We start from the raw sequence: 27357 nt of genomic DNA, 5'->3' as shown, positions 1-27357 counted from the left end.
ATAAGAAAAAGTTTATTTTGGCTTTTCTCTCCCTGCACTTGGCTAGCCATTCACCCCTTTCCCCACAGGTGTGGTGGAATGTCTGGGAATCCATGTTTTCCTCCCCTTTGCATTTACAATACAATGCCAAGGGCCATCCTGGTTATGCCAGTCACACAGTACAGAGACTATTTCTCACAATTTCTCTGCACACCTTAACCCAAATTAATAAAATGTTCTTCAAGCCTCTTAAAATATTAATGTTAATTCTGTAGTTTTTGGTACCTTACAACACCTGCAGGTGAATTTTTGATTGAATGCTAGACATTATAAATTTCACCTTTTTGGGTGATGGATATTTTTATATTTCTGTGAATCTTGAGCTGTTATTTTGACATGGCTAAGTTACTTGGAAGCAGTGTGATCCTTTTAGGTCTTCTAACCTTTGGTAGGTAGGACCAGAACAGTGTTAGATAATTTTGCCCTACTACAGGCTTGAAACCCGCCCAACTACTTTACTTAGGACTGTGTAAATAGTTTCTGGGTGATTGGGGCAGAAAGTATTTGTACCCTGTGTGAGCTTCAGAGATTGTTCCCTTTGCAACTTTTGGCTGGTTCTCTCAGGCCTCATGTGCTTTCCTCATCACATGTGTGGTAATCAATATGCAAATAAAATTAGAGGGTTTAGCCTGACCTGTGGGGGCACAGTGGATAAAGCGTTGACCTGGAAAGCTGAGGTCGCCATTTCAAAGTCCTGGGCTTGCCTGGTGAAGGCACATATGGGAGTTGATGCTTCCTCTTCCTACTTCCTCTTTACTCTTCTCTCTAAACTGAAAAATAAAATCTTTAAAAAGAAAAAAAAAAAGATTAGAGGGTTCACCCTGTGCAGATCTTCTATTTTTTTAAAAAAACAAAAAGAGGTAGACATTTGTGAGTACTGTTTGAGGTTTTTGAAAATTTGAATGTGCAAGGCCTTAACAATAAAGAAAAAATTTTCATTTTCTGTGCTTTATTTATTTATTTATTTATTTATTTATTATTGCCAGTGACCTTGGGCTCAAGCTGGTGAGCCTTGCTCAAACCAGATGAGTCGGCACTCAAACTGGCGATCTTGGGGTTTTGAACCTGAGTCTTCTGCGTCCCAGTCCAATGCTCTATCCCAGGGATAGTCAACCTTTTTATACCTACTGCCCACTTTTGTATCTCTGTTAGTAGTAAAATTTTCTAATCACCCACCGGTTCCACAGTAATGATGATTTATAAAGTAGGGAAGTAACTTTACTTTATAAAATTTCTTTTTTTTTTTTTTACAGGGACACTGAGAGAGTCAGAGAAAGGGATAGATAGGGACAGACAGACACAGAGAGAGATGAGAAGCATCAATCATCAGTTTTTCTTGGCGACACCTTAGTTGTTCATTGATTGCTTTCTCGTATATGCCTTGACTGCCGGACTTCAGCAGACTGAGCAACCCCTTGCTCGAGCCAGCGACCTCAGGTCCAAGCTGGTAAGCATTTTTGCTCAAGCCAGATGAGCCCGCGCTCAAGCTGGTGACCTCCGGGTCTCGAACCTGGGTCCTCAGCATCCCAGTCCGACGCTCTATTCACTGCGCCACCACCTGGTCAGGCTACTTTATAAAATTTATAAAGCAGAGTTATAGCAAGTTAAAGCATATAATAATAATTACCAAGTACTTTATGTCGGATTTTCACTAAATTTGGCAGAATAAATCTTTATACAACTCACTATAGTTAAATCTATCTTTTTATTTATACTTTGGTTGCTCTGCTACTGCCCACCATGAAAGCTGGAAGGCCCACTAGTGGGCGGTAGGGACCAGGTTGACTACCACTGCTCTATCCACTGCGCCACCTCCTGGTCAGGCTCTGTGCTTTATTTTACATACTATCATTGCAGTAGAACTTGAGTTAGTCTTTCTTTAATGGCATTACTGTTCTTAGATCTCTTAATTCATCGTAAATACAAATTTCATTTCTAAGTTTATTTAAACTTATGTAAGATACAGTCCTAGTCTGTTCTCACAGCACCACTGAAAAAAATTATTGAAGTTTCAGTGTAACGCTGCTTTTAATATATATATTTTTTCAACAAAATAGTCTGGATTTGCTACATGAATTTTATTTTTTAAATTAAAATACCCTCTGTATATTTAGATTAAATTATAGCCTAGCAATAACTTCTCAAGTTAATTTTATATTTGAGTAAGATTTTATCTAGATTCTTTCATAAGTACTAGTACTTTTATTCTATAAGCAGTGTTTGGAAATCATGATTCTTAAAAAATACTACAGACCAGCCCTGGGCGGTTGGCTCAGTGGTAGAGCGCTGGCCCTGTGTGTGGAAGTCCTGGTTCAATTTCTGGTTGGGGACACAGGAGAAGCGACAATCTGCTTCTCCACCCTTCCTCTTCCTCTTTCCCCTCCCTTTTCTTTTTCTCTCTCCCTTCCTCTCTCCCTCCCTCTCCTGCAGCTATGGCTCAATTGGTTTAAGCAAGTTGGCCCTGGGCACTGAGGGTGGCTTTGTGGCCTCACTCAGGTTCTAAAAATAGCTCAGTTGCTAAGCAACAGAGCAGTGGCCCCAGATGGGCATAGCATTTCCTGGTAGGAGATTGGCTGGGTGGATTCTCGTTGGGGCCATGCTGGAGACTGTCTCTGCCTCCCCACCTCTCACTTAATACAAAAAAAAAAATACTACAAAGTATCATATATTTCCAAAAGAATTGAAAACTAGTACTTAAGCAAGTACATTGTATGTGCATGCCTATAGCAGCACTATTTATGATAGCCAGAAAGGTAGAAATAGTCTAAATCAGGGATCAGGAACCTTTTTGGTTGAGAGAACCATGAATGCCACATGGTTATTTTAAAATGTAATTTCGTGAGAGCCATACAATATGTTTAACACTAAATACAAGTAAATGTGTGCATTTTATGTAAGACCAACACTTTTAAAGTACATTAAGTCTCTGAATTCTTTTTAATAACGTTGTTATACTGTTGCTAACCAGTGATGAATAAAGTACTTCTTACCATTAATGTGACTTCTGGTGCTGCATGGTTTTGCTGATGGCTTTGTAGTCTGGTTGATATATACTTGATGCAGGCGTTGAGACTTCCATCCGTTAAACGTGATCGTAGGTTGGTCTTAACATTCTTTAGATGTGAGAAAGACTGCTCACATGCATACGTAGAGCCAAACATTGTCAGTACAGCAATACTCAGATGCTGCAGTGTGTGGTATGTGACGGGAAGCGCGTTCCAAGTTTTGACAATCAACTGGTCCACAGGTTGAAGTTTTTTCATTTCTCCCCACTTGTGTTTGCTCGCTAACTCTGCTTGCTGTCGTGCAAGTCTTTCCAAATCTTCATTTAGTGACTTGAACTTATTCACTCACATGTCTGAGGCCTTCAGGTCAGCAGCTTGTAGCTGAAAATCTCTGACAGAGACACCGGGGATGTAACTCAGGTCGGCGCTGTCCACTGCACACTTGTGTGGCTGGGTGATGAACTTAAAAAGATGAGTGCGCTCACAAAATTCCCCAAAGCGCGCTTTGAATGACTGCAGGAGATTAGATGTGAAGCCCAGTAGCTGTTGGAGATCAAGATGTTGAGCAGGGTCACTTGCTGTGCATGCATCTTTAAACTCTCCTACTTTTTCAAAGTGTAGTAAACGACCTGTTTCAATGTTGGCAATGAAGAGTTCCATTTGTTTTCAAATGCAAACACTGCTTGTTGAAGGGATAAGACTGTATTTCCAACGCCTTGCATTTTCACATTGAGCTGGTTCAGATGTTCAGTCATGTCCACAAGATAGTAGAACTTAAGGAGCCACTCAGTGTTAGCTAACTCAGGATGCTTGACATTTTTCATTTCAAGAAAAGTCCAGATTTCACTCAGATAAGCTGCGAAACGGCTGAGCACCTTCTCTCTTGACAGCCAATGCACATTGCTGTGCAGAAGCAGACCAGGATAATTATTCCCAACTTCATCCAGCAGTGTTTTAAACTGGCGATCATTTCAAGCTCGAGCAACAATAAAGTTGACCACCCAAATGACCAGCGACATCACTTCACCAAGCTGCTCGCCACACATCTGAGCACAAAGCACCTCCTGATGTAGGATGCAGTGAAAACTTAGGATGGCTCTCTTCATTTTCACAAAGAAGCGCTATGAATCCTGTTTTTCCCCACCATGCACGGAGCACCATCAGTACACACGCTGAAATAAGTTTATCCATCAGTAGATTTTTTCTTCTGCGAACTCAGTGAAAGACTTGAATAAATCCTCCGCCTTGTTGTCTCTTTCATAGGCAAAACAGCAAGACTTTCCTCATGTAGTGTGTCACCGACAGCATACCTTGCAATCACGCTGAACTGGGATAAATTGCTTACATCTGTTGACTCATCCAAAGCGAGAGAAAAGAATGGTGCTGCATTTATGTCCTTCACTTGTGTTGTCTCAATTTGATTTGCCATCATGATGGTACGATTGTGAACAGTTCTTGGCATCAGAAGCATGTCTTTTATTCATTTGGTTATCTTGTCTTTATCTGAAAAGTTGTCAAAAAGTTCATTGGCAACATCAGGCATGAATGTTTTGGCATACTCCCCATCTGTGAATGGCTTTCTGTTTCTCACAATAGCTAAAGCACCAGCAAAGCTAGCTGAATTCCAGTCACCTTGTTGGGTCCAAACACGGAGTTGCTGCTGACTAGCTTGCACTCTGCACAGTAGCTCTTGACATGCTTTCTTCCTGCTGTCCCCTGCAGCAGGATATTTCGATGCAAATGTAGCATGGCGTGTGTCAAAGTGCCGCTTTATATTTGACCCTTTCATCAATGCAATTTTATCATTGCATATTAGACACGGCAGAACCTGTTCTTCCCACAAAGGTGAATTCCTCTGTCCATTCCTGCTGAAAAGTATGATATTCTTCATCTTATTTTCTTTTAGCCATCTTCTTCATCAAAAGGTTTCTGCAGTTAGCTAGCTGACTACTTGATTAAAAGGAGGGCCGTGGCTGGTTGGCTCAGTGGTAGAGCGTCGGCCTGGTGTGCAGGAGTCCCGGGTTCGATTCCCGGCCAGGGCACACAGGAGAAGCTCCCATCTGCTTCTCCACCCCTCCCCTTCTCCTTCCTCTCTGTCTCTCTCTTCCCCTCCCGCAGCCAAGGCTCCATTGGAGCAAAGTTGGCCCGGATACTGAGGATGGCTCTGTGGCTTCTGCCTCAGGCGCTAGAATGGCTCTGGTTGCAACCCGAGCAACACCCCAGATGGGCAGAGCATCGCCCCCTGGTGGGCATGCCGGGTGGATCCTGGTTGGGCGCATGCAGGAGTCTGTTTGACTGCCTCCCTGTTTCCAACTTCAGAAAAATACAAAAAAATAAAAAATAAAAATAAAGGAGAGAAGTTTACTTCCTGACCTCACAACGACCCATGTACGTTATGCATAATCCAATAAAAATTTCGTGGTGTCCCGGAGGGCAGCTGTGATTGGCTCCAGCCACCTGCAACCATGAACATGAGCAGTAGGAAACAAATGGATTGTAATACATGAGAATGTTTTATATTTTTAACATTCTTTTTTTTATTAAAGATTTGTCTGTGAGCCACATCTGGCTCGTGATCCATAAGTTCCTGACCCCTGGTCTAAATGTTCATTAGCAGAAGTATAGATAAACAAATTGAAGTATATACATATAGAGGAATATGTATTAGTCTGCCATAAAAAGGAATAAGTGTCTGAGAATAGTACAACATGGATGAAACTTGAAAATACTATGCTAAGAGAAAGTGGCAGGATGCAAAAGGTTACATGTTATATGATTCTATTTATATGAAATTTCCAGACTGGATAAATCCATAGAGGCAGAATCTAGATCTGCGGTTGCCAGGAGATGGGAATTAAGAGGTAAAGGGAGAAACTTCTTAATGGGTAAACGTTTTTACTTTATATTGATGGAGATATCAGCAGTATTTGACAAACTGGTATTTTAATAAAATGTTATTAAATTTCCTACTTATTTAAAACTATTTATAGCCTGACCAGGCATTGTGGTTCAGTGGATAGAACATTGGACTGGGATGTGGAGGACCCAGGTTGGAAACCCCGAGGTCACCAACTTGAGTGTGGGCTCATCTGGCTTGAGCATGGGCTCACCAGCTTGAGCACAGGGTCACTGGCTTGAGCGTGGGATCATCGACATGACCCCATGGTTGCTGGCTGGAGCCCAAAGGTTGCTGGCTTGAGCATAAGGTCACTGGCTTGAACAAGGGTTCACTTGCTCTGCTGTAGCCCCCAGTCAAGGTACATATTGAAAAGCAATCAATGAACAACTAAGGAGCTGCAACAAAGAATTGATGCTTCTTATCTCTCTCCCTTCCTGTTTGTCTCTTTCTATCTGTCCCTCTCTCTGTCTCTGTAACAAAGAAAACAAAGCAAAAAAACCCTACAACTATTTACAGATGAAACCCTTAAAAACAAATAAAATCTACAATAATGTTAAAATATTAAGGTAGATACTTAGCTACTCACCTCATTTTAGATGTTGACTCTGAGATGAAATGTTTTAGTTTATTTCTTCTAGTACAGCAGTTCTCAACCTGTGGTCGCGACCCACAGGTTGAGAACTGCTGTTTTAGTACATAGTCTTTTATACTAACTGAAAAATAACTTTTATATAAAAATATAAATATAAATGTGATAAAGTTAGAAATCAAACATTCATTACTTTTGTACCACCATTGCTTGATCTTAGTGTCATAGTATGTTGATCAGAATTTTTTTTTTTTTTTTTTTTACAGAGGCAGAGATAGACAGGGACAGACAGACAGGAATGGAGAGAGATGAGAAGCATCAATCATCAGTTTCTCGTTGCGCATTGCGACTTCTTAGTTGTTCATTGATTGCTTTCTCACATGTGCCTTGACCGCGGGCCTTCAGCAGACCGAGTAACCCCCTGCTGGAGCCAGGGACCTTGGGTCTAAGCTGGTGAGCTCTTTGCTCAAGCCAGATGAGCCCGCACTCAAGCTGGCGACCTCGGGGTCTCGAACCTGGGTCCTTCCGCATCCCAGTCCGACGCTCTATCCACTGCGCCACCGCCTGGTCAGGCTGTTGATCAGAATTTAAAAATTGTTTACACATTTTGAAACATTAACTGAAAATTATGTTTCCGTAAACCCATGGTCTCAATCTCTTCTCTAGAATTTAAGGTTAGGTTTAAAGTTATTTATGCTTTATTATGTTAAAGTGATATATATGATCTTCCTGTTAACAGCATTATTTAAATATATAACTTACATACTTACATAGAATACACCATTAAAAATACACAGTTCAGTGAGTTTATATGTATGTACAGCATTGCAGAGTCATCACAATCTAACTTTAGGATATTTTTATCATCTCCTAAAGAAAGCCCATACCCATTAGCAGTTTCTCCCCGTTTATTCCAACACCCAGCAATAAGAAAATACTTATCTACTTTCTATCTTTAGAGATTTGTACATTCTTGACATTTCATGTAAGTGGAATCATATAATATAAGGTCTTTTTGTGACTAGTTTCTTTCACTTAGCATAATGTTTCCAGATTTTAGATATGTTGCTTTATATTTTCAATACATCATTTTAAAAAATTATTGAATAGCATTCCATTATAGGAATATGATGCATTTTAAAAATTCATTTTCCATGTAATAGACATTTGTGTTGTTTCAGTTTGTGGACTATGGATGAATAATAATGGTATGAACATTTACTTTGATGCTTTTGTTTGGACATACGTTTTCATTTCACATGGGCACATACCTATATGTAGAATTATTGAGGCATATGGTAACTCTATGCTTAACATTTTGAGGAACTGCCAAACTTCCAAACCAGCTGTTCATTTTACATTCCCACCAGCACAAGATGATGGTTCCAATTTATTCAAATCTTTATCAGTACTTGTTTTTGTCATTGTTATTGTAATTATTCAATAAAAATATCATTTGAAATGGTATTTCATTCTGATTTTGATTTGTAAATGACTAGTGGCTAATGATGTTACACATCTTATATGTGTTTATTATAAATGTATATATTGCCTGACCTGTGGTGGCACAGTGGATAAAGCGTTGACCTGGAATGCTGAGGTTGCAGGTTCAAAACCCTGGGCCTGCCCGGTCAAGGCATATATGGGAGTTGATGCTTCCTGCTCCTCCCCCCTTTACCCCCATCTCTCTCTCCTCTCTAAAAAATGAATAAAATTAAAAATAATTTTAAAAAATGTATATCTCTGCCCTGGCCTGTTGGCTCAGTGGATAGAGTGTCCACCCGCCATATGGACATCCTGGGTTTGATTCCTGATCAAGGCATACAAGAGAAGTGACCATCTGCTTCTCTCTCCTCCTCTCTCTTCCCCTCTCTCTTCACAGCCAGTGGCTTGATTGCCTGGAGCATAGGCCTGTGCGCTGAGGATAGCTCATTGATTTGAGTGTCAGTCTCAGGTACTAAAAATAGTTTGGTTGATTTGATCATCTACCCAAGATGGGTTGCTAGGATGTTCCCCGCTGGGGCCAATGCAAGTGTCTGTTTCACCAGCTCCCCTCATTTCACTTTAAAAAAGTGTTTATGTCTTTTTTGGCAAAATATCACTTGAGATACAAAAAAAATTGTGTGTGTGTGTGTGTGTGTGTGTGTATGATCTTTCTGGATATAAATTATTTATTATATGAAATATTTTTCAAAATTTCCATAGTTTAGAAGTATCAATATAGTTTTTAGTATGTTTACTATATTCAGTATATTTAAATAGATACCATATTTCACCATGTATAAGATGCTCCTATGTACAAGATGCTCCCAAGTATAAGATGCACCTTAATTTTGGGGCCTGAAATTTGAAAAAAATTTATTACATAAAGTTATTGAACTCAAGTTTTATTCATCATAAAATTCATACAACTCCTTATCACTGTCAAAGCTCCCATCCAAGCCCTGGCTGGCTAGCTGAGCAGTAGAGTGTCAGCCTGGTGTGTGGAAGTCCTGGGTTCAATTCCCAGCCAGAGCACACAGAAGAAGAGCCCACTGCTTCTCCACCCTTCCCCCTCTCCTTTCTCTCTATCTCTCTCTAATCCTCCCACAGCCAAGGCTCCATTGGAGCAAAGTTGACCTGGGCGCTGAGGATGGCTTCATGACCTCCACCTCAGGTGCTAAGATGGCTCTAGTTGCAACAGAGCAATGCCACAGATGGGCAGAGCATTGCCTCCTGGTGGGCATGCCAGGTGGATCCTGGTCAGTTGGGCTCATGTGGCAGTCTTTCTCTCTGCCTCCCCTCTTCTTACTTCAGAAAATAAACAAAAACAAACAAACAAAAATTCCCATCCATTAGTTTGTTCTTATCTGTGTCTGATGATCAATCACTGTCTTTATATATTGCCTTGTTCTCAGTTCCATCTATGGCAGGGGTAGTCAACCTTTTTATACCTACTGCCCACTTTTGTATCTCTGTTAGTAGTAAAATTTTCTAACTGCCCACCGTTTCCATAGTAATGGTGACTTATAAAGTAGGGAAGTAACCTTACTTTATAAAATTTATAAAGCAGAGTTATAGCAAGTTAAAGCATATAATAATAATTACCAAGTACTTTATGTCAGATTTTCGCTAAGTTTGGCAGAATAAATCCTATATACAACAACTTGCTATAGTTAAATCTATCTTTTTATTTATACTTGGTTGCTCTGCTACTGCCCACCATGAAAGCTGGAAGGCCCACTAGTGGGCAGTAGGGACCAGGTTGACTACCACTGATTTATGGCATTTGAAATGCCACGACACTGTATAAGACACACCCAATTTTTAGGCTCAGATTTTTCAAAAAAGGGTGCGTCTTTTACGTGGGGAAATACGGTAATTGTACCAGGCAATTGCAAGTTAGAGTTTTTCTAATTTTTTTTTTTTTTAATTCAGTGAGAGGAGGGGAGGCTGAGACAGACGATTGCATGAGCCCTGACTAGGATCCACTTGGCAAGCCCGTTAGGGGGTGATACTCTGGTCATCTAGAGCAGTGATTTTCAACCTCATAAACTAATTACTAAAGAAAAAGGGACCCTGACCTCTTCTCCCTTAGTAACTAATTTATTTGTGCCATGAGATGAAAATGGTTATATTTAGTCAGGGGCACTGACCTTAGTAATTAGTGTGTGTTTGTGCCATGGAAAAAAAAAGGTTGAAAATCACTGATCTAGGGTGTGGCTCTGTTGCTCAGCAATCAAGCTCTTAGCACTTAAAGCGAGGTCATGGAGCCATCCTGAGTGCCAGGTCATGGAGCCATCCTGAGTGCCTGGGGCCAGCTCACTCCAATTGAGCCATGGCTGCAGGAGAGGAAGAGAAGAGAGAAGCAAGAGGGGGAGGGGTGGAGAAGCAGATGGGCGGGGTGGAGAAGCAGATGGGCGCTTCTCCTGTGTGCCCTGACTGGGAATCAAACCCACTCTGGGCTGATGCTCTACTGCTGAGCCAACCGGCCAGGGCCAAGTTTTTCTAATTTTTAAAAAAGTCAGGTATTGCCCTGGCCAGGTTGCTCAATGGATGAAGTGTCCTGGCAAGCCAAAGTTGCAGGTTTAATCCCTGGTCAGGACACATACAAGAAGCAATCATCTAGTGCACCACTAAGTAAAACAAGGAGTTAATGATTCTCCCTCCCTCTCCCCAATCACCTTTCCTTCCTCTTTCAAATTAGTGGAAAAATTAATATCAGCCTACAAATACCGATATTAAGCCCCTAAATTACAATACTGATTTTCTTTTCTAGAATTCTGCATACAGTTAAAATGACAACCTCCTGGAGTGATCGGTTACAGAATGCAGCAGATCTGCCTGCTAACATGGATAAACATGCCCTGAAAAAGTATCGGCGAGAAGCCTATCATCGGTGAGTATTTTGTGTATTTAATGCTTAAAACAACTATAAAGTGGGCACATGTTATCTTCATTTTATAGATGATGAAATTAATGTACAGGTAAGTCAGGTAATTTATCTTAGATTATATAGAGGGTTAATGGTTCAAATCTAGCCCCAAGTCTAGACTTTAAATCACTAGTGCACCATACTGCTGCTGTCTTTCCTTTAAAGTTTCTCACTACTGCTTATTAATAAAAGTCCTTAATAGGAGGCCCTGGCCAGTTGGCTCAGTGGTGGAGCGTCGGCCTGGCGTGCAGGGGTCTGGGTTCGCTTCCCAGCCAGGGCACACAGGAATAGCGCCCATCTGCTTCTCCACGCCTCCCCCTCTCCTTCCTCTCTCCTTCCTCTCTGTCTCTCTCTTCCCCTCCCGCAGCCGAGGCTCCATTGGAGCAAGGATGGCCCTGGCGCTGGGGATGGCTCCATGGCCACTGCCTCGGGCGCTGGAGTGGCTCTGGTGGAGGTGGAGCGACGCCCCAGGTGGGCAGAGTGTCGCCCCCTGGTGAGCGTGCCGGGTGGATCCTGGTCGGGCACATGCAGGAGTCTGTCTGGCTGCCTCCCTGTTTCCAGCTTCGGAAGGATGCAGGAAAAAGAATTTTAAAAAAATTTAAAAAAAAAGTCCTTAATAGGAGAAAGTTTTCAGCTTCTAGAAAATTGCACCTTAATAAAAATGAAATTTTTGACATTTACCACAAACTGACTATAATTTTTAAATAGATTTTTTAAATTGTATCTTCTGGCTACTGTGTATTAAATTGAATGTAGGTAACTCTGGGTGTTAGCAACATTCTGTTATATTGATTTAAGACTTTAAAATTTTCTCCAAATTTTTTTCCCTTTAAATGTTTTAAATGTATTTTTTATTTATTTACCACTTTTAATAGATTCAATTAAAGATTACTTCTACCTAAATCTTAAGTAAGTAGCTAAGATACTTGGAAGTAGGTACTGCATTTAGGAAGCATTTTATATAGAAATTGAAGTTTATACTTTTTGTGAATTTATAGGATACAAAGATCTGGGACCATTACAACTATCTCTACTTCCCATTTTAAGAAAAACCAGAAATAAGTAGAAATACCTGGTGTATTGGTAGTGCCAAAAAAGTTGCATGGGATCTCTAGGAAGTCTACAACAACTCATAATTACTTCTCTCTTTTGGGGCCAGAGGAGAGAGGAAGTACTGCTTTTAAAGTCTTGTTGGAAAGATGTCTGAAGTAGTGTATAGAAATAACTTAAACTAATTCTGACAGGGCAAGGGGATATGGGGTGGAAGTGAGGGGAAGGGTGTAAAGAGGGTAAAAATATAAAGTGAAGGAAAATGATTTGACTTTGGGAGATAGGTATACAACATAATCAACAGTTCAAATGCTGTAGAAATGTTTACCTGAAACCTGTGTACTCTTATTAATCAGTGTCACCATGCTAAAGTTAATTTTCTGAATAAAATTTAAAAATGAATAAAGAAAATGAATTATGACAAAAAAATCTAATTCTCTTTGTATAAAGCTGGTCAGAATTAGGTAACGTAGTATTTCAGAAGAATTAACATTTTGAAGAGAATAGTTATTTGATATTGAATAATTTGAAAGTTAATTACTGTATCAGCAGTTGGTTTTTAAAGTAGGCTGATGACATTTGCCTGATCGTAGGTCACTTACTATGCAGCTTTTTAAAAATTTTATTTACTATAATATTAATGTTTACATTATAAAAATAATGTAAGAACAAATATTGTACTACTTATACTATATAATAATCTTTTGAAAACTGTTATATCAAGAGACAGTTCAAGATGAAAAATTAAAAGCCAACTTTCAAAAGCAAAAAGCTTTTATATTTAAATTAATTCATATGTATAAACTTTTATCACTTTTCTTATTTTTCTGAAGTGAGAAGCGGGAGGCATAGAGACAGATTCCCACATGTGCCCAACTGGGATCCACCCGGCAAGCCCACGAAGGGGTGATGCCCGGCCCATCTGGGATGTTGCGCTTGTTGCAGCCAGAGCCATTCTAGCGCCTGAGGCGGAGGGAGGCCATGGAGCCATCCTCAGCTCCTGGGCCAACTTTGCCTCATTAGAACCCTGGCTGTGGGAGGGAAAGAGAGATAGAGAGAAAGGAGAGGGGGAAGGGTGGAGAAGCAAATGGGTGCTTCTCCTCTGTGCCCTGACCAGGAATTGAACTTGGGACTTCCATACTCCTGGCTGATGCTCTACCACTGAGCCAACTGGCCAGGACCTTTATCACTTTTCTTGATAACCTTTTTGCCAATTGCCAACCCGTGTCACATTCATGGAAGGATGCAAAAAGTGAACTCTGAACCTCCCAAAATGTGCTAATTTTATACTCTGAGTTTAAAACGTGTACTGCCTTTTCCAAATTCCAAATCTTACGCTTTTTCTTTTTGCTTGCTATGTTCATTTGGAACGCTTATAATTCCTACATTCTTGATTTGATTTGGTCAAAGGGGTTTTATGTTTTCTCACCATTAAAAACAATTTCAAGTATTTGCTGGATGGGTTGAACAACAACTTCGTGCAGTGGAAGCCATCCTTTTTCATCAGCTTCATCCAAAGGATATTTACATTTCACATACTCCTGGAGCTCAAGAATGTGACATGTAGGCTGACAACAAATCTCTATTGTGACAGGTTTGATCAGAGGGGTTTTATGTTTTTCCGTCTATCCCACTGTAGGCAGTATACCCACTTACCTTGTTTTATGGCCTTAAGTTTTCTGTTTTGATCACTTGATGCAAATCTACCAGAGAAAGAAAAATAAGCCATATTTATACTAGTGGTGCTTTAAGGAACCAAAAAGTTTAATTTAGATTTAGTTTTTATGCAAAATTTTAATAATTAAGATCTTCAGGAAGTGCACACAACTGAAAATAGTTTTTTGTTTTTTAGAGAGAGCTAGAAGGGGAGAGGAGAGAGATCAGAAGTATCAACTTGTAGTTGCATTTTTCCTTAAGTTGTTTATTGATTGCTTCTCATATGTGCCAGTGACCTTTGGACTCAAGCCAGTGATCCCCTGCTCAAGCTCACAAGCCCATGCTCAAGCCAGTGACCCTGCACTTAAGTTAGTGAGCCCACACTCAAGCCGATGAGCCCAAGCTTTTGCCAGCAGCCTTAGAGTTTTGAACTGAGACCTCCACGTACTAGGTCAATGCTCTATCCTCTGTGCCACCACCAGTCAGGCTGCACATGACTGGTTTTATCTACTTAGAAAATATAAATCTTTAAGAGTCAGATAGAGTATATTTATGATATAGTGGACATAGGCACATTAGTGAAGATGACAAAATACAAGATTATAATGCTGTCTCTGAAATTAATTCTAAGCAGTGAATAAGAAGTAGACAGTTGGAATCAGGAGAGCTGGGTTTAGGTTTTGTGCTATTGTGATCCTGGGGAGGCCAGTTTGCTTCTCTGGGTGATGGTTTCTTTCTCTGTAAACAGATGCACTTAAATAGGAAAATCTCTCAGGCTTCTTCCAACTTTAAAATCAGTGTTCAATAAATGTTCGTTGCGCCTGTCCAGGCAGTGGCGCAGTGGATGGAGTGTTGGGCTAGGACACAGAGGACCCAAGTTTGAAACCCTGAGGCTGCCAGTGGCTTAACTGTTTTGAGCAGGGCTCACCAGCTTGAGCCCAGGTTCGCTGGCTGGAGCAAGGGGTCACTCAGTCTACTGTAGTCCCCTGGTCAAGGCACATATGAGAAAGCAATTGATGAGAAACTAAGGTGCCGCAAGGAAGGGTTGATGCTTCTCATCTCTCTCCCTTCCTGTCTGTCTGTCCGTCCCTCTCTTTTGTCTCTCTCTGTCACACACACACACACAAAAGAAAATTAAAAAAAACACAAAAAACCGATGTATTTGAAATTAGTAATAAACTGTATTTAAAAAAAAAATGTTGCCTGACCTGTGGTGGTGTAAGTGGATAAAGCGTCAACCTGGAAACGCTGAGGTTGCTGGTTCAAAACCCTGGGCTTGCCTGGTCAAGGCACATATGGGGAGTTGATGCTTCCTGCTCCTTCCTCTTCTCTCTCTCTCTCTCTCTCTCTCTCTCTCTAATGAATAAATAAAATAAAATTAAAAATCAGAATTACTTTACTAAAAAAAAATGTTGCTTGGAACTTAATAATTGGAAATTAATAATTGTTTACTTGAGAGCTTATGATTGACAACTAACTGCATGTTAGGATCTTTAATCAACTGATCTATGTTCAAATGGAAATAGGCTGCTTTTACTGAACAAACTAAACTTCCAGTCATTGGCCCAGCATATCATGATTTCAGGCCTCATGACAATTTTTGGGTGTGTGTCTGTTCAAAGGAAACAGGTATTTCATAACAAATTGATCTGATTCTTTCATGCAGGAACATCTGCTGACTATATAGCATTTCTAGAGGTTTAGGCTGCTGTTATTCCTTATACCCTGAAAAAGTAAAAACATTTCAGATTCTCATCAAGGTATGAAGACTCAATCAGTGATACAAACGAATGCAATGTGTGAGAGACATATTGCTAGATATTCATGGGAATTAAAGTGTAAAACAGAATGTTTCTGTGTATCTACATAAATAAAACACATAACATGTATTTGGGAGAGGTTTATTTGAAGAGAGGTGTTTAATACTCTGTTCAATTATTTGCTTGTCTTTTTGTTATAAAGTATATACTTGGTTATGATGTAACATATATTAGTGGAAACAAGGGTTAGAATTATGCCATGAAGAGAGGTCATCTGGTAAACATTGTGTCCTAATTGTATTTAATATGTCATAGCCTGAGTATACTTCTGACTCATTTGGAATGATATTTCCTGGAAGATTTTAGATAGGCTCAACAGGTAACATTCTTCACATAGTTAGTACAATCTGAAATAATAGAAGTAGGAAAAGCATCTTCATGGCTTTGAATTTTTAGATCATTTAAAACTTTTCTTTTTTTTATTGTAGTAAAGTATACACAATAAAAATTTACCATCTGCATCATTTTTTAAGGGTTCAGTTGTATTAAATCCATTCACATTGTGCAACAATCACCACCATCCATCTCTAACTTTTTTCATATTGTAAATTTAGAACTCTGTACCTAATAAACAATAATCCCATTTTCTTCTCCCTCCAGCTTCTGGTAAACAACCACCATTACACTTTGTTTTTATGATTTTAACTCTTCTGAGTACCTCATATAAGTGGAATTATAAGGTTTTTGTCTTCCTGTGACTAATTTCACTGAGCATACTGTTCTCAAGTTTCATTCATTGTGAAATACTGAAAAAATTTCCTTTTAATATAAAAAATTTTGGTTTTTGAATTCTTGTAGGTATTTGCTTTTGTTAATTAAAATTTTTAGCCCTGGCTGCTTAGCTCAGTCAGTTAAGAGTATCATCTGGAAATGCCAAGGTTGCGTGTTTGATCCCCAGTCAGAGCACATACGGGAAGCAGCCAATGAATGCACTACTAAGTGGAACAACAAATGAATGCTTCCCTTATCTATCTCTCCCTCTCTCTCTCTCCCTCCATCTCCCTTCATCTCCCTCCCTCTCCCTCCCTCTCCTTCCCTTCCTTCCTCCCTTTCTTTGTCCCTCTCTTCCTTTGTCCCTCCCTTCCTCTCGCCCCTAAAATCATCAATCAATTTAAAAAAATTATATAGAAATCATTTATCACTTAGCTGGCCTGTAGTGGTACAGGATAGAGGGTCAGCCTGGAATGCTGAAGTCATTGGTTCAAAACCCTGGGCCCTGGCCGGTTGGCTCAGTGGTAGAGTGTCGGCCTGGCGTGCGGAAGTCCCGGGTTCGATTCCCTGCCAGGGCACACAGGAGAGGCGCCCATCTGCTTCTCCACCCCTCCCCCTTTCCTTCATCTCTGTCTCTCTCTTCCCTTCCCGCAGCCGAGGCTCCACTGGAGCAAAAGATGGCCTGGGTGCTGGGGATGGCTCCTTGGCCTCTGCCCCAGGCGCTAGAGTGGCTCTGGTCGTGACAGAGCGACGCCCCGGATGAGCAGAGCATCGCCCCCTGGTGGGCGTGCTGGGTGGATCCCGGTTGGGCGCATGTGGGAGTCTGTCTGACTGCCTCCCCGTTTCCAGCTTCAGAAAAATACAAAAAAACCCCCCTGGACTTGCCCAGTCAAGGCACATACAACAAGCAATCGGTGAACAACTAAAGTGAAGCAACTATGAGTTGATACTTTTGGTTCCTCCCCCCCCTTCTCTCTGTAAAATCAATAAACAAAATCTTTAAAAAAAGAAAGAGGAATGACACTAGAAAACAAAAGTAATTATTAAAAAGAAAAAGAACTGGCCAGTTGGCTCAGTTGATAGAGTGTTGGCCCAGCATGCGATGTCCCCGGTTTAATCTTGGTTAGGGCACACATGAGAAGCAACCATCTGCTTCTGTTCTACCTCTAACCCAGTGGTTCTCAACCTGTGGGTCACGACCGCTGCTCTAACCCTTCTCTCTCTCTTCCTCTCTCGAAGCCAGCGACTCCATTGGTTTGAGTGTGGCCCCGGGGGTTCTGAGGATAGCTCAGTTATTTTGAGCATCAGCCCAGATGGGAGTTACTGGGTGGATCCCGGTTGGAGTGCATGTGGGAGTCTGTCTTTCTATCTCCCCTCCTCTCATTTAAAAAAAGAAAAAAGATCATTTAGAAGACATTTATTTTAATTTTATAGTTAAGTTAATTTGTAGAGTATTCTGTTTCCAGGGCTTTTTATTAAAGATACTTATTGGAGGTATTAATTTATCATTGCCTAATTTAAGCAGGTTATTGTGATCATTTATCATAAACTACATTGTATGTGATGCCTTAGAATTCACTTTTAGGACAAGCTAAATATTTTTAATTAAGTAAAGAAACACCTAACTTCCAGCTTTTTTTTTTTACTTAATATTAGTTTTCTAAATTTCAGTATGGAAATGATGCTTATGTGTCATTATGAAGAAACTAGCCTTCAAAGTATGACTGTTGTTCTGCCATTTCCTTATTGTGGCTGTTGAGTCTTCTAGGCTGATGTAATTTATCATCAGACCAAACCCTTCATTGAAATATGTTTTGCTATATGGTCAGAAGATAGTCTGAGCTGCTCAAATGTTATATATAGTGCTTGAAGAGGGCAGGTTGGGCAGTTACCTCTTAAACAGTTCCTGGTTTAACACTTAGATTCTAATAGTGATCAGTACAGATCAGAATTTATATCTACCAGATTCAAGAATGGAACAGTCACGTTTTTCATCTGCTTTCCATGTTGACTATGCCCAGGATGCTGAAGTCAGGTACTTGATTTTACCCTTTTAAAGTTTTAATGATTATAGTACAGAAGAATTTTTATAAGGGAGTTGGCTTTTATGAAATCAGCTTATGAATTCAGCAGTGGTTTTTATCATATTGAACTGAAATATGATAGTAATTGGGCTTGTGAATTTTTGATTTACTAGGTTTTTTTGCCTTATTTTAAAAGAAATTGCAATTATTTTATATTTAAAGAATATTTATATATGATTTATCTGAAATCATTTTTTAATTGAAATTGAGGCCTCAAAAGCCATACCAGTCTTAATTTAAATCTTTGGACAATAGTTTCTTCTCCAATAAAAATAAATGCATTGTACATGTTTAAGGAATTTGTGTACTTACATAAAAATTATTTTGTAGAACCTGTAGTTTAACACACTAGTAGAATGATAAATGATGGTGATGGCCTGACCTGTGGTGGTGCAGTGGATGGAGCATCGACCTGGAATGCTCAGGGTCGCTAGTTTAAAACCCTGGGCTTGCCCAGTCAGGGCACATACCAGAAGCAACTATGAGTTGATGCTTCCCACTCCTATCTCTCTCTTTCTCTCTCTCTCTCTCTCCCCCTCCCTCCCCCCCTCCCTCCCTCCCTCTCTCTCTCTCTCCCCTTCCCTCTTCCCTCTCTCGAAAATCAGTACATAAAATCTAAAATTAAAAATATATTTTTTTAAACCTCAAATTAAAAGCAGATATTAGATTTATACATACAGGGACTGCCAGTTTGATCAGTTTTATTTCTCTCATACACATAGATATCAAAGGAATGTCATTCAGTTTTTCAGTTGTGTTATTGATCAAGCTGAATTAAACTGTCATTTCAGTATGGGTTCAGATACTCAGATATAAATTGTTAAAATTTCAATAGCCATTTTATAAATTGAAAATCACATGAATAATACAGGTTCTTAGGAATGCCAAGGAGCATTAATAGTAATGCAATTATTTAATAATTTGTTAAATAATATACAGATGATGTATATCTTGTCAGAATAAGAAGAATATGAGGTAGAGTATCAGAATTGTATTAAAATTTTTGTTGGTATAGCATAAACACGTTTAACGTCGATAGCCATTAGGAAATGCAAATTAAAACTATGGTGTATATACCTAATACAATGGCCATAATAAAAAATACTAGCAATACCTAATGTTACCAAGGATGTGGAGCAACTAGAACTCTTGTGCTTTGCTGGAGAAAGGTAAAATGATATAGCCACTCTGCCAAAACATTTTGGTAGTTTCTTATAATGTTAGAGACACTTAATCATGTGACTCAGAAATCTTACTCTTAGATATTTACTCTAGAGAAATAAAAACTGATGTTAGCACACGCACAAAAAAAGTACATGAATAATGTTTATAGTATTTCTATTTAAAATTGCCTCAAAATAGAAACAGCTGAAATATCCTTCAAGGGTGAATACATAAACAAGATACAGTATATATCTATATAATGAAATATAACACAGGCAAAAGGAATTATTGATACACACAGCAACTTGGATGACTCTCAAAATAAAAGTACTGAGTTAGAGAAGCCAGTCTCAAAAGGTTGCATGCTATATGATTCTATTTATATGACATTCACAAAGACAAAACTATAGTGATGGAGACAAATCAGTGGGTCCTAGGAGTTATCAGAGGAGGGGGATGTGTGACTACAAAAGGGAAGGTAAGGCCTGACTAGGCGGTGGCACAGTGGATAGAGCATTGGACTGGGATGTTGGAGGACCCAGGTTCAAGACCCCGAGGTCACCAGCTTGAACGCGGGCTCATCTGGTTTGAGCAAAAAGTTCACCAGCTTGGATCCAAGGTCGCTGGCTCAAGCAAGGGGTTACTCGGTCTGCTGTAGCTCCACGGTCAAGGCACATATGAGAAATCAACCAATGAACAACTAAGGTGTCGCAACGAAAAAAAACTAATGGTTGATGCTTCTCATCTCTCTTCATTCCTGTCTGTCTGTCCCTGTCTCTGTAAGAAAAAAAAAAGGGGGGGGAGGGTAAGGAGAAAATTTTTCGGGGTGATGGAACTGTTTTTTTGTGGTTTTTTTTCCCCTTATAGTGAGAGACAGGAAGGGGGAGAGATGGGAAGCATCAACTCATAGTTGCAGCACCTTAGTTGTTCATTGATTGCTTTCTCATATGTGCCTTGACTGGGGGGCTACAGCCAAGCCAGTGACCCCTTGCTCAAGCCAGCGACCTTGGGCTTCAAGCCAGTGACCATGGGGTCATGTCTATGATCTCACACTAAAGCCAGTGACCCTGTGCTCAAGCTTACAACCTTGAGGTTTCGAACCTGGGTCCTCAGTATCCCAGGCGCCTTTATCTACTGCGCCACCCCCTGGTCAGGCTGATAGAACTGTTTTTTATTTCTGAATTGTAGTGGTGATTAATGAATCCATATATGTGTTAAAATTCATAGTCATGTATACCACAAAAGTTCAAATTTACTGTACTTTACTTAAAGATAAGAATAATGCCACTGTGGAAAACAGTATGGAGATTCCTCAAAAAATTAAAAATCAAACTGCCTTTTGACCCAGCCATCCCACTTTTGGGGAAGATATCCCAAGAACACCACATCAACGAGTCAAAAGAAGAAACTCACCCCCATGTTTATGGCAGTATTGTTTACAATAGCCAAAATCTGGAAACAGCCCAAGTGCCCGTCAGTGGACGAGTGGATTAAAAAGCAGTGGTACAGCCTGACCAGGCGGTGGCACAGTGGATAGAGCATCGGACGGATGCGGAAGGACCCAGGTTCGAGACCCTGAGGTCGCCAGCTTGAGCGCAGGCTCATCCGGTTTGAGCAAAAAGCTCACCAGCTTGGACCTAAGGTCGCTGGCTCGAGCAATGGGTTACTCAGTCTGCTGAAGGCCCACAGTCAAGGCACATATGAGAAAGCAATCAATGAACAACTAAGAAGTTGCAACACGCAACGAAAAACTAATGATTGATGCTTCTCATCTCTCCGTTCCTGTCTGTCTGTCCCTGTCTATCTCTGCCACTGTAAAAAAAAAAAAAAAGGCAGTACATATATACACAATGGAATACTATGGGGCCATGAAAAAGATGGAAATAATTATTTTTTGCAACAACATGGATGGACCTGGAAACTATTATGTTAAGTGAAAGAAGCCAGTCAGAGAAAAAAAAATATCATATGACCTCACTCATCTGAGGAATCAGACAAACAGTATGAACTGAGGAGCAGAATAGAGACAGAGATGGGATCAAAGGGTCCAGAAGGAAAGCGGACAGAGGGAAAGGGGATGATAGGCTGATTGAATGGGATGAGAACAGAAAAGCAAATCCTGAAGGAAAAGGGGGAGGGGATTGCGGGGAGGGGGACGGGGGGGGGGAATGTACTGGGGAACACGGGGGAGGGAGGATGAATTCGGGGAGGACACTAGAATCTATATAAACACAATAAATTTAAAAAAATCATGATATTACTCAATAAAAAAACAAAATCCTATCCTAAATAAGGTCACATTCACAAGTGCCCAAGGTTAGAGCTTTAACATATTTTTTAGAGGAACACAATTCAACCTATTATAGTATCCAACTGATAATCAAATGAAGTATTTTATTAAAAGGAAATAATTATGTCACATTTATTGTAAAAAAATAAAAGCTGGTAAAACATTCTTGAACATTTCTTTTGGTAGATATATGCACTAATTTCTTTTGGTTTCTACCTACGAATAGAATTGTTGGGTCATAAAGCATATGTTTGGCTTTAATAGATACTGTAAAATTATTTTTCCATATGGTTGCTCTGATTTACAGTTCTACCAACAATGTATGAGAGCAGTGTCACCAGCACTTTAATATTAATATCTTTGGAATTGTATGTTTAATTTAGAAGTTATTCTGATGTGAATATGTTGTGGCTTCTCATTTTTTAATTTGTATTTTTCTGATGAATAATTAGGTTGAATATCTCTTTATATATTATCTAACTATTTAGATATCCTCTTGTGATTTGCTATTCAAGTGATTGCTAATTGGGTTGTCTTTTGTTTATTGATTTGTCTTTACATATGCTCTTTTATTTTTTTAAAACAGCTTTATTGAGATATAATTTACAATTAACATAAAGTAGTTTTCAGTATATTGATAGAATTATATAAGTCCAGAATGTTTTCATCATCCCAAAAAGAAACCACATACAAATTAGTATTCATTCTTCATTCTCCTCTCTCCCCAGCACCTGGCAACCACTAATTTACTCTTTGCCTTTTTAGAATTGTCTGTTCTGGACATTTCATATAAATGGAATCATATAATATGTGGTCTTTTGTGTCTGGCTTCATCCACTTAGCCTAGGGGTCGGGAACCATGGGAGAGCCAGTTTGACAGAGCCATGAACGCCACATATTTTACAATGTAATTCTGTGAGAGCCATACAATGACCCATGTACGTTACACATAATCCAATAAAAATTTGGTATTGTCCCGGAGGACAGCTGTGATTGGCTCCAGCCACCTGCAACCATGAACATGAGCAGTAGGAAATGAATGGATGGTAATACATGAGAATGTTTTATATTTTTAACGTTATTTTTTTTATTAAAAATATGTCTGAGGCCTGACCTGTGGTGGTGCAGTGGATCAAGTGTCGACCTGGAACTCTGAGGTCGCCAGTTCGAAACCCTGGCTTCCTGGTCAAGGCACATAACGGGAGTTGATGCTTTCTGCTCCCCCCCTTCTCTAAAATGAATAAATAAATAAAAATAATTTAAAAAAATATGTCTGCGAGCCAGATGCAGCCATCAAAGAGCCACGTCTGGATTGCGAGCCATAGGTTCCCAGTCCCTGTTTTCAGGGGTCAGCTGTGTTGTAACAGCTAGTGTGTAAGTATCAGAATGCTTTTTCTATGTCTATTGAAATGATTGTGTGGTTTTTGTTTTTTTAAATATCATTTTATATGTTGAACCAGCCTGGTATTCCTGAGACAAATCCCACTTGGTCATAGTGTACATTCTTTTACTGGGCCATTAGATTTGGTTTGCTCGTATTTTGTTAAGGATTTTTGTATCTGTATTCATAAGAGATGCTGTTCTATATTTTTCTTGTGATGTCTTCTCTGGCTTTGGTATCGAGATAATATTCTGGCTTCATAGAATGATCTGAGAAGTGTTCCCTCTTTTTGGAAGCGTTTTAAAAGGATAGTATTCATTCTTCTTTAAACATTTGTTAGAATTTACCAATAAAACTATCAGTTCTCAGCATTCCTTTTGTTTAAAGTTTTTTGATTACTAATTTAATCTTTTTATTATTGTAGATCTGTTCAAATCTTCTAATTTTCCCCACTCAGTGTTGGTAGTTTGTGTGTTTCTAGGTATTTGCCCATTTCATGTCAGTTACTTAATATATTGGCATAAAATTGTTTATTGTATTCCCTTATATTTATTTTTATTACTGTAGGGTTAATAGTAATGTTTTTGTTTTCATTCTTGATTTGAGTAGTCTTCTATTTTTGTTTTTTTAACAGTCTAGCTAAATGTTTGTCTATTTTGTTGAAACTTTTAAAGGTTTTATTGATTTTTCTTCAGGGTTTTTCAGTTTTATTTATCTCTGCTTTAATATTTATTAGTTTTTTTCCTTGTGTTTGCTTTGAGTTTAATTTGTTCTTTTCTAATTTCTTTTTTTTTTTTTTTGTACTTTTCTGAAGCCGGAAACGGGGAGAGACAGTCAGACAGACTCCCGCATGCGCCCGACCGGGATCCACCCGGCACGCCCACCAGGGGCGAAGCTCTGCCCACCAGGGGGCGATGCTCTGCCCCTCTGGGGCGTCACTCTGCCGCAACCAGAGCCACTCTAGCGCCTGGGGCAGAGGCCAAGGAGCCATCCCCAGCGCCTGGGCCATCTTTGCTCCAATGGAGCCTCGGCTACGGGAGGGGAAGAGAGAGACAGAGAGGAAGGAGGGGGTGGAGAAGCAAATGGGCGCTTCTCCTATGTGCCCTGGCCGGGAATCGAACCCGGGTCCCCCGCACGCCAGGCCGACGCTCTACCGCTGAGCCAACTGGCCAGGGCCTTTTCTAATTTCTTAAGAAGGAAAGTTAGGCCATGGATTTGAGATCTTTCTACTTTTTATGTTTTTTTTTTATTTTTTTTATTTTTCCGAAGTTGGAAACGGGGAGAGACAGTCAGACAGACTCCCGCATGCGCCCGACCGGGATCCACTCGGCATGCCCACCAGGGGCGACGCTCTGCCCCTCTGGGGTGTCGCTCTGCCGCGACCAGAGCCACTCTAGCGCCTGGGGCAGAGGCCAAGGAGCCATCCCCAGCGCCCGGGCCATCGCTGCTCCAATGGAGCCTTGGCTGCGGGAGGGGAAGAGAGAGACAGAGAGGAAGGAGGGGGGGAGGTGGAGAAGCAAATGGGCACTTCTCCTATGTGCCCTGGCCGGGAATCGAACCCGGGTCCCCCGCACGCCAAGCCGACGCTCTACCGTTGAGCCAACCGGCCAGGGCCTACTTTTTAAATATATACATTAAAAGCTATAAAATTTTCTCTGAATATAGCTTTCACTATGTGTTTTGTTTTTTCTTTTGAGAGAGTGAGAGAGAGGAGAAGCAACAACTCATAGTTGCACCACTTTATTTGTTCATTGATTGCTTCTCATATGTACCTTGACCCAGGGGGGTCTCAAGCCAAACCAGTGACCGCTTGCTCAAGACAGTGACTTTGGGCTATAAGCCAGCAACCTTTGGGCTCACGCCAACAACCATGGGGTCATGTTGATGATCCCATTCTCAGGCTAGTGACTCCAGGCTCAAGCTGGTGAGCCTTTGCTCAAGCTGAATGATTCATGATCAAGCTGGTGACCTGAGGATTTTGAACGGGGGACTTTAGCATCCCAGGTCAGTGCTCTATCCACTGCGCTGTCACTGGGCAAGCACTATGTTTCTTTTTGTTTGTTTTATAAATTATCTAAGTATTTTCTAATTTCCTTCATGATTTCTTTTTGACCCATGGTTTATTGGGGATTGTATTGTTGACTTTATACATATTTGTGAATGACTCACATTACCTTGTGCTGTTGATTTGTACCTCATTTCATTGTTTTGTTTTGATTTGTTTTTAGCAAGAGAGAGAGAGAGACGGACAGATAGGGACAGACAGACAGGAAGGAAGAGAGATGAGAAGCATCAACTAGTAATTGCGGCACCTTAGCTGTTCATTGCTTTCTCATATGTGCCTTGACCGGGGGCACCAACTGAGCCAGTGACCCCTTGGGCTCAAGCCAGCGACCTTTGGGCTCATGCCAGCGACCATGAGGTCATGTCTATGATCCTGTACTCAAGCTGGATGAGCCTACATTCAAGCTGGTGACCTTGGGATTTCAAACCTGGGTCCTCAGCATCCCAAACCAATGTCCAATTCACTGTGCTACCGCCTGGTAAATCTAATAATACATCTAAAATATTTTCAGAATTGATTCACCCATACCATGACAAACAAACCTAAAAAACATTCATGATTTGTTTACAGTACTTCTGTTCTACCCTGCCAATGACTAAAGGTATATAGTCAAATACTGTTGTTTATAGTTGCTTGGGTTAGTTAATTCTTATTTTTTTTATACAGTATGATTAGATTATTCATATGCAGTGTAATTAGGTTCATTAGTTTGCTTTCAGGTGTTTTTTTTTCTTTCCATTTTTATTGATTTATTTGTATTGTTATTTAACATGATATATAACATTGCACAATAATACATGATTTTGATAGTTATTATTATATAATATATAATAGTAATGGGCTTTCAAAAGTGATAACCATACAAAGGGTGTATGAGATGTGTGACTCCCACTGATATTTCTCCAAAAATGGGTAGGTAATAAACTTTGGATTTTTTGTAGCTATCTTGCTGAGGATTCATTGGAGTTCTTGCTTCTGTGCTTATCTTCAGTCAGTTTTTAAAATTTCAGTCATTAGCTCATATCTTTTTTTTTTTACAGATATTCAGAGAGAGGGACAGATAGGGACAGACAGACAGGAGGGAGAGAGATGAGAAACATCCATTTTTTTCTCGTTGCAGAACTTTAGTTCATTGATTGCTTTCTCATATGTGCCTTGACCAGGGGGCTATAGCAGACCTAGTAACCCGTTGTCAAGCGAGAGACTTTAGCCTCAAGGTGGTGAGCCTTGGTCAAACCAGATGAGCCTCTACTCAAGCCAGCAACCTCGGGGTTTCAAACCTGGGTCCGTCCTCTGCATCCCCGTCCGATGCTCTATCCACTGCGCCACCTCCTGGTCAGGCAAGTTTTTAGTTTTTAATAGTGCTTTTAGTTACTTGGTGACTAAACATTTTAATAACTAATAGAAATCTTGATGGGAAGATATTTAGGTAATATTTAAAGAGAGCAAGTTGCCTGACCAGGTGGTGACGCAGTGGGTAAGAGCATTGGCCTGTGATGCTGTGGTCCCAGGTTTGAAACCTCAAGGTTGCTAACTTGTGTGCGTGGTCGCTGGCTTGAGCATGAGGTTGCTGGCTTGAGCGTGAGATCATAGACATGACTTCATGGTCACTGGCTTGAGTCTAAAGGTTGTTGGCTTGAGCAAGGGGTCATTGGCTCAGCTGGAACCCCCCCTACCCCTTCAAGGCACACATGAGAAAGCAATTGATGAACAATCAAGATGCTGCAACTATGAGTGATGCTTCTCATCTCTCTCCCTTCCTGTCTGTCTCTCTCTCGCTAAAATAAGTTAAAAAAATAAAGATAATTTTTTTAATTTCAAGTTTTAATTCAAGTAGTATTTCTTTAAGGCATGTATATTTTATTTTTAATTTGCATTACCACTGGGAGAATTTATTTGTCATCTCAGTATTTTTAGACTTTGTTTCTCCTATTGCATAATCCCTATGCATTATATTGGTCAGGAGGCAGGAATGTTGCTGATGTTTTTCTTTCAAACCTCAGTTTGCTCTTAGATTTGGAATTAACCTTTAGAATGTTCTTGATTTATTCCCCCATATACTAGAGATCTGTAAATTTTTTTTCACATTAGCTGAGTTTTCAGGCGATTGAGTAACAGATGTTTTCCTTAAAAGCAGTTAATGATCAGAAAAAAAGACTTCAGTGTGGAAATACTTTAGGTTCCTCCTGT

The 27357-nt window shown here is 40.1% G+C and overlaps 1 protein-coding gene across 9 annotated transcripts in view; it reads left to right on the top strand.

The window, feature by feature from the left end:
* The window catches only part of NT5C2 (5'-nucleotidase, cytosolic II), a 188926-nt gene that overhangs the window by 100609 nt on the left and 60960 nt on the right, over positions 1-27357 (top strand). For 7 of the 9 annotated variants that reach the window (XM_066238390.1, XM_066238394.1, XM_066238393.1 and 4 more), the window contains exon 2: positions 10791-10910. In XM_066238390.1, coding sequence (XP_066094487.1) covers positions 10810-10910 — 101 coding nt within the window. In that variant the 5' untranslated portion in view covers positions 10791-10809. Of the gene's footprint in view, positions 1-8414; positions 8487-10790; positions 10911-18091; positions 18219-27357 lie in introns of those variants that run through there. The other 2 variants (XM_066238388.1, XM_066238395.1) reach the window with 2 other exon arrangements.

The sequence above is a fragment of the Saccopteryx bilineata genome, chromosome 7 (assembly GCF_036850765.1).
Source record: "Saccopteryx bilineata isolate mSacBil1 chromosome 7, mSacBil1_pri_phased_curated, whole genome shotgun sequence".
In the NCBI taxonomy this organism is placed as follows: domain Eukaryota; kingdom Metazoa; phylum Chordata; class Mammalia; order Chiroptera; family Emballonuridae; genus Saccopteryx; species Saccopteryx bilineata.
This window is presented reverse-complemented; position numbering and strand designations above follow the sequence as displayed.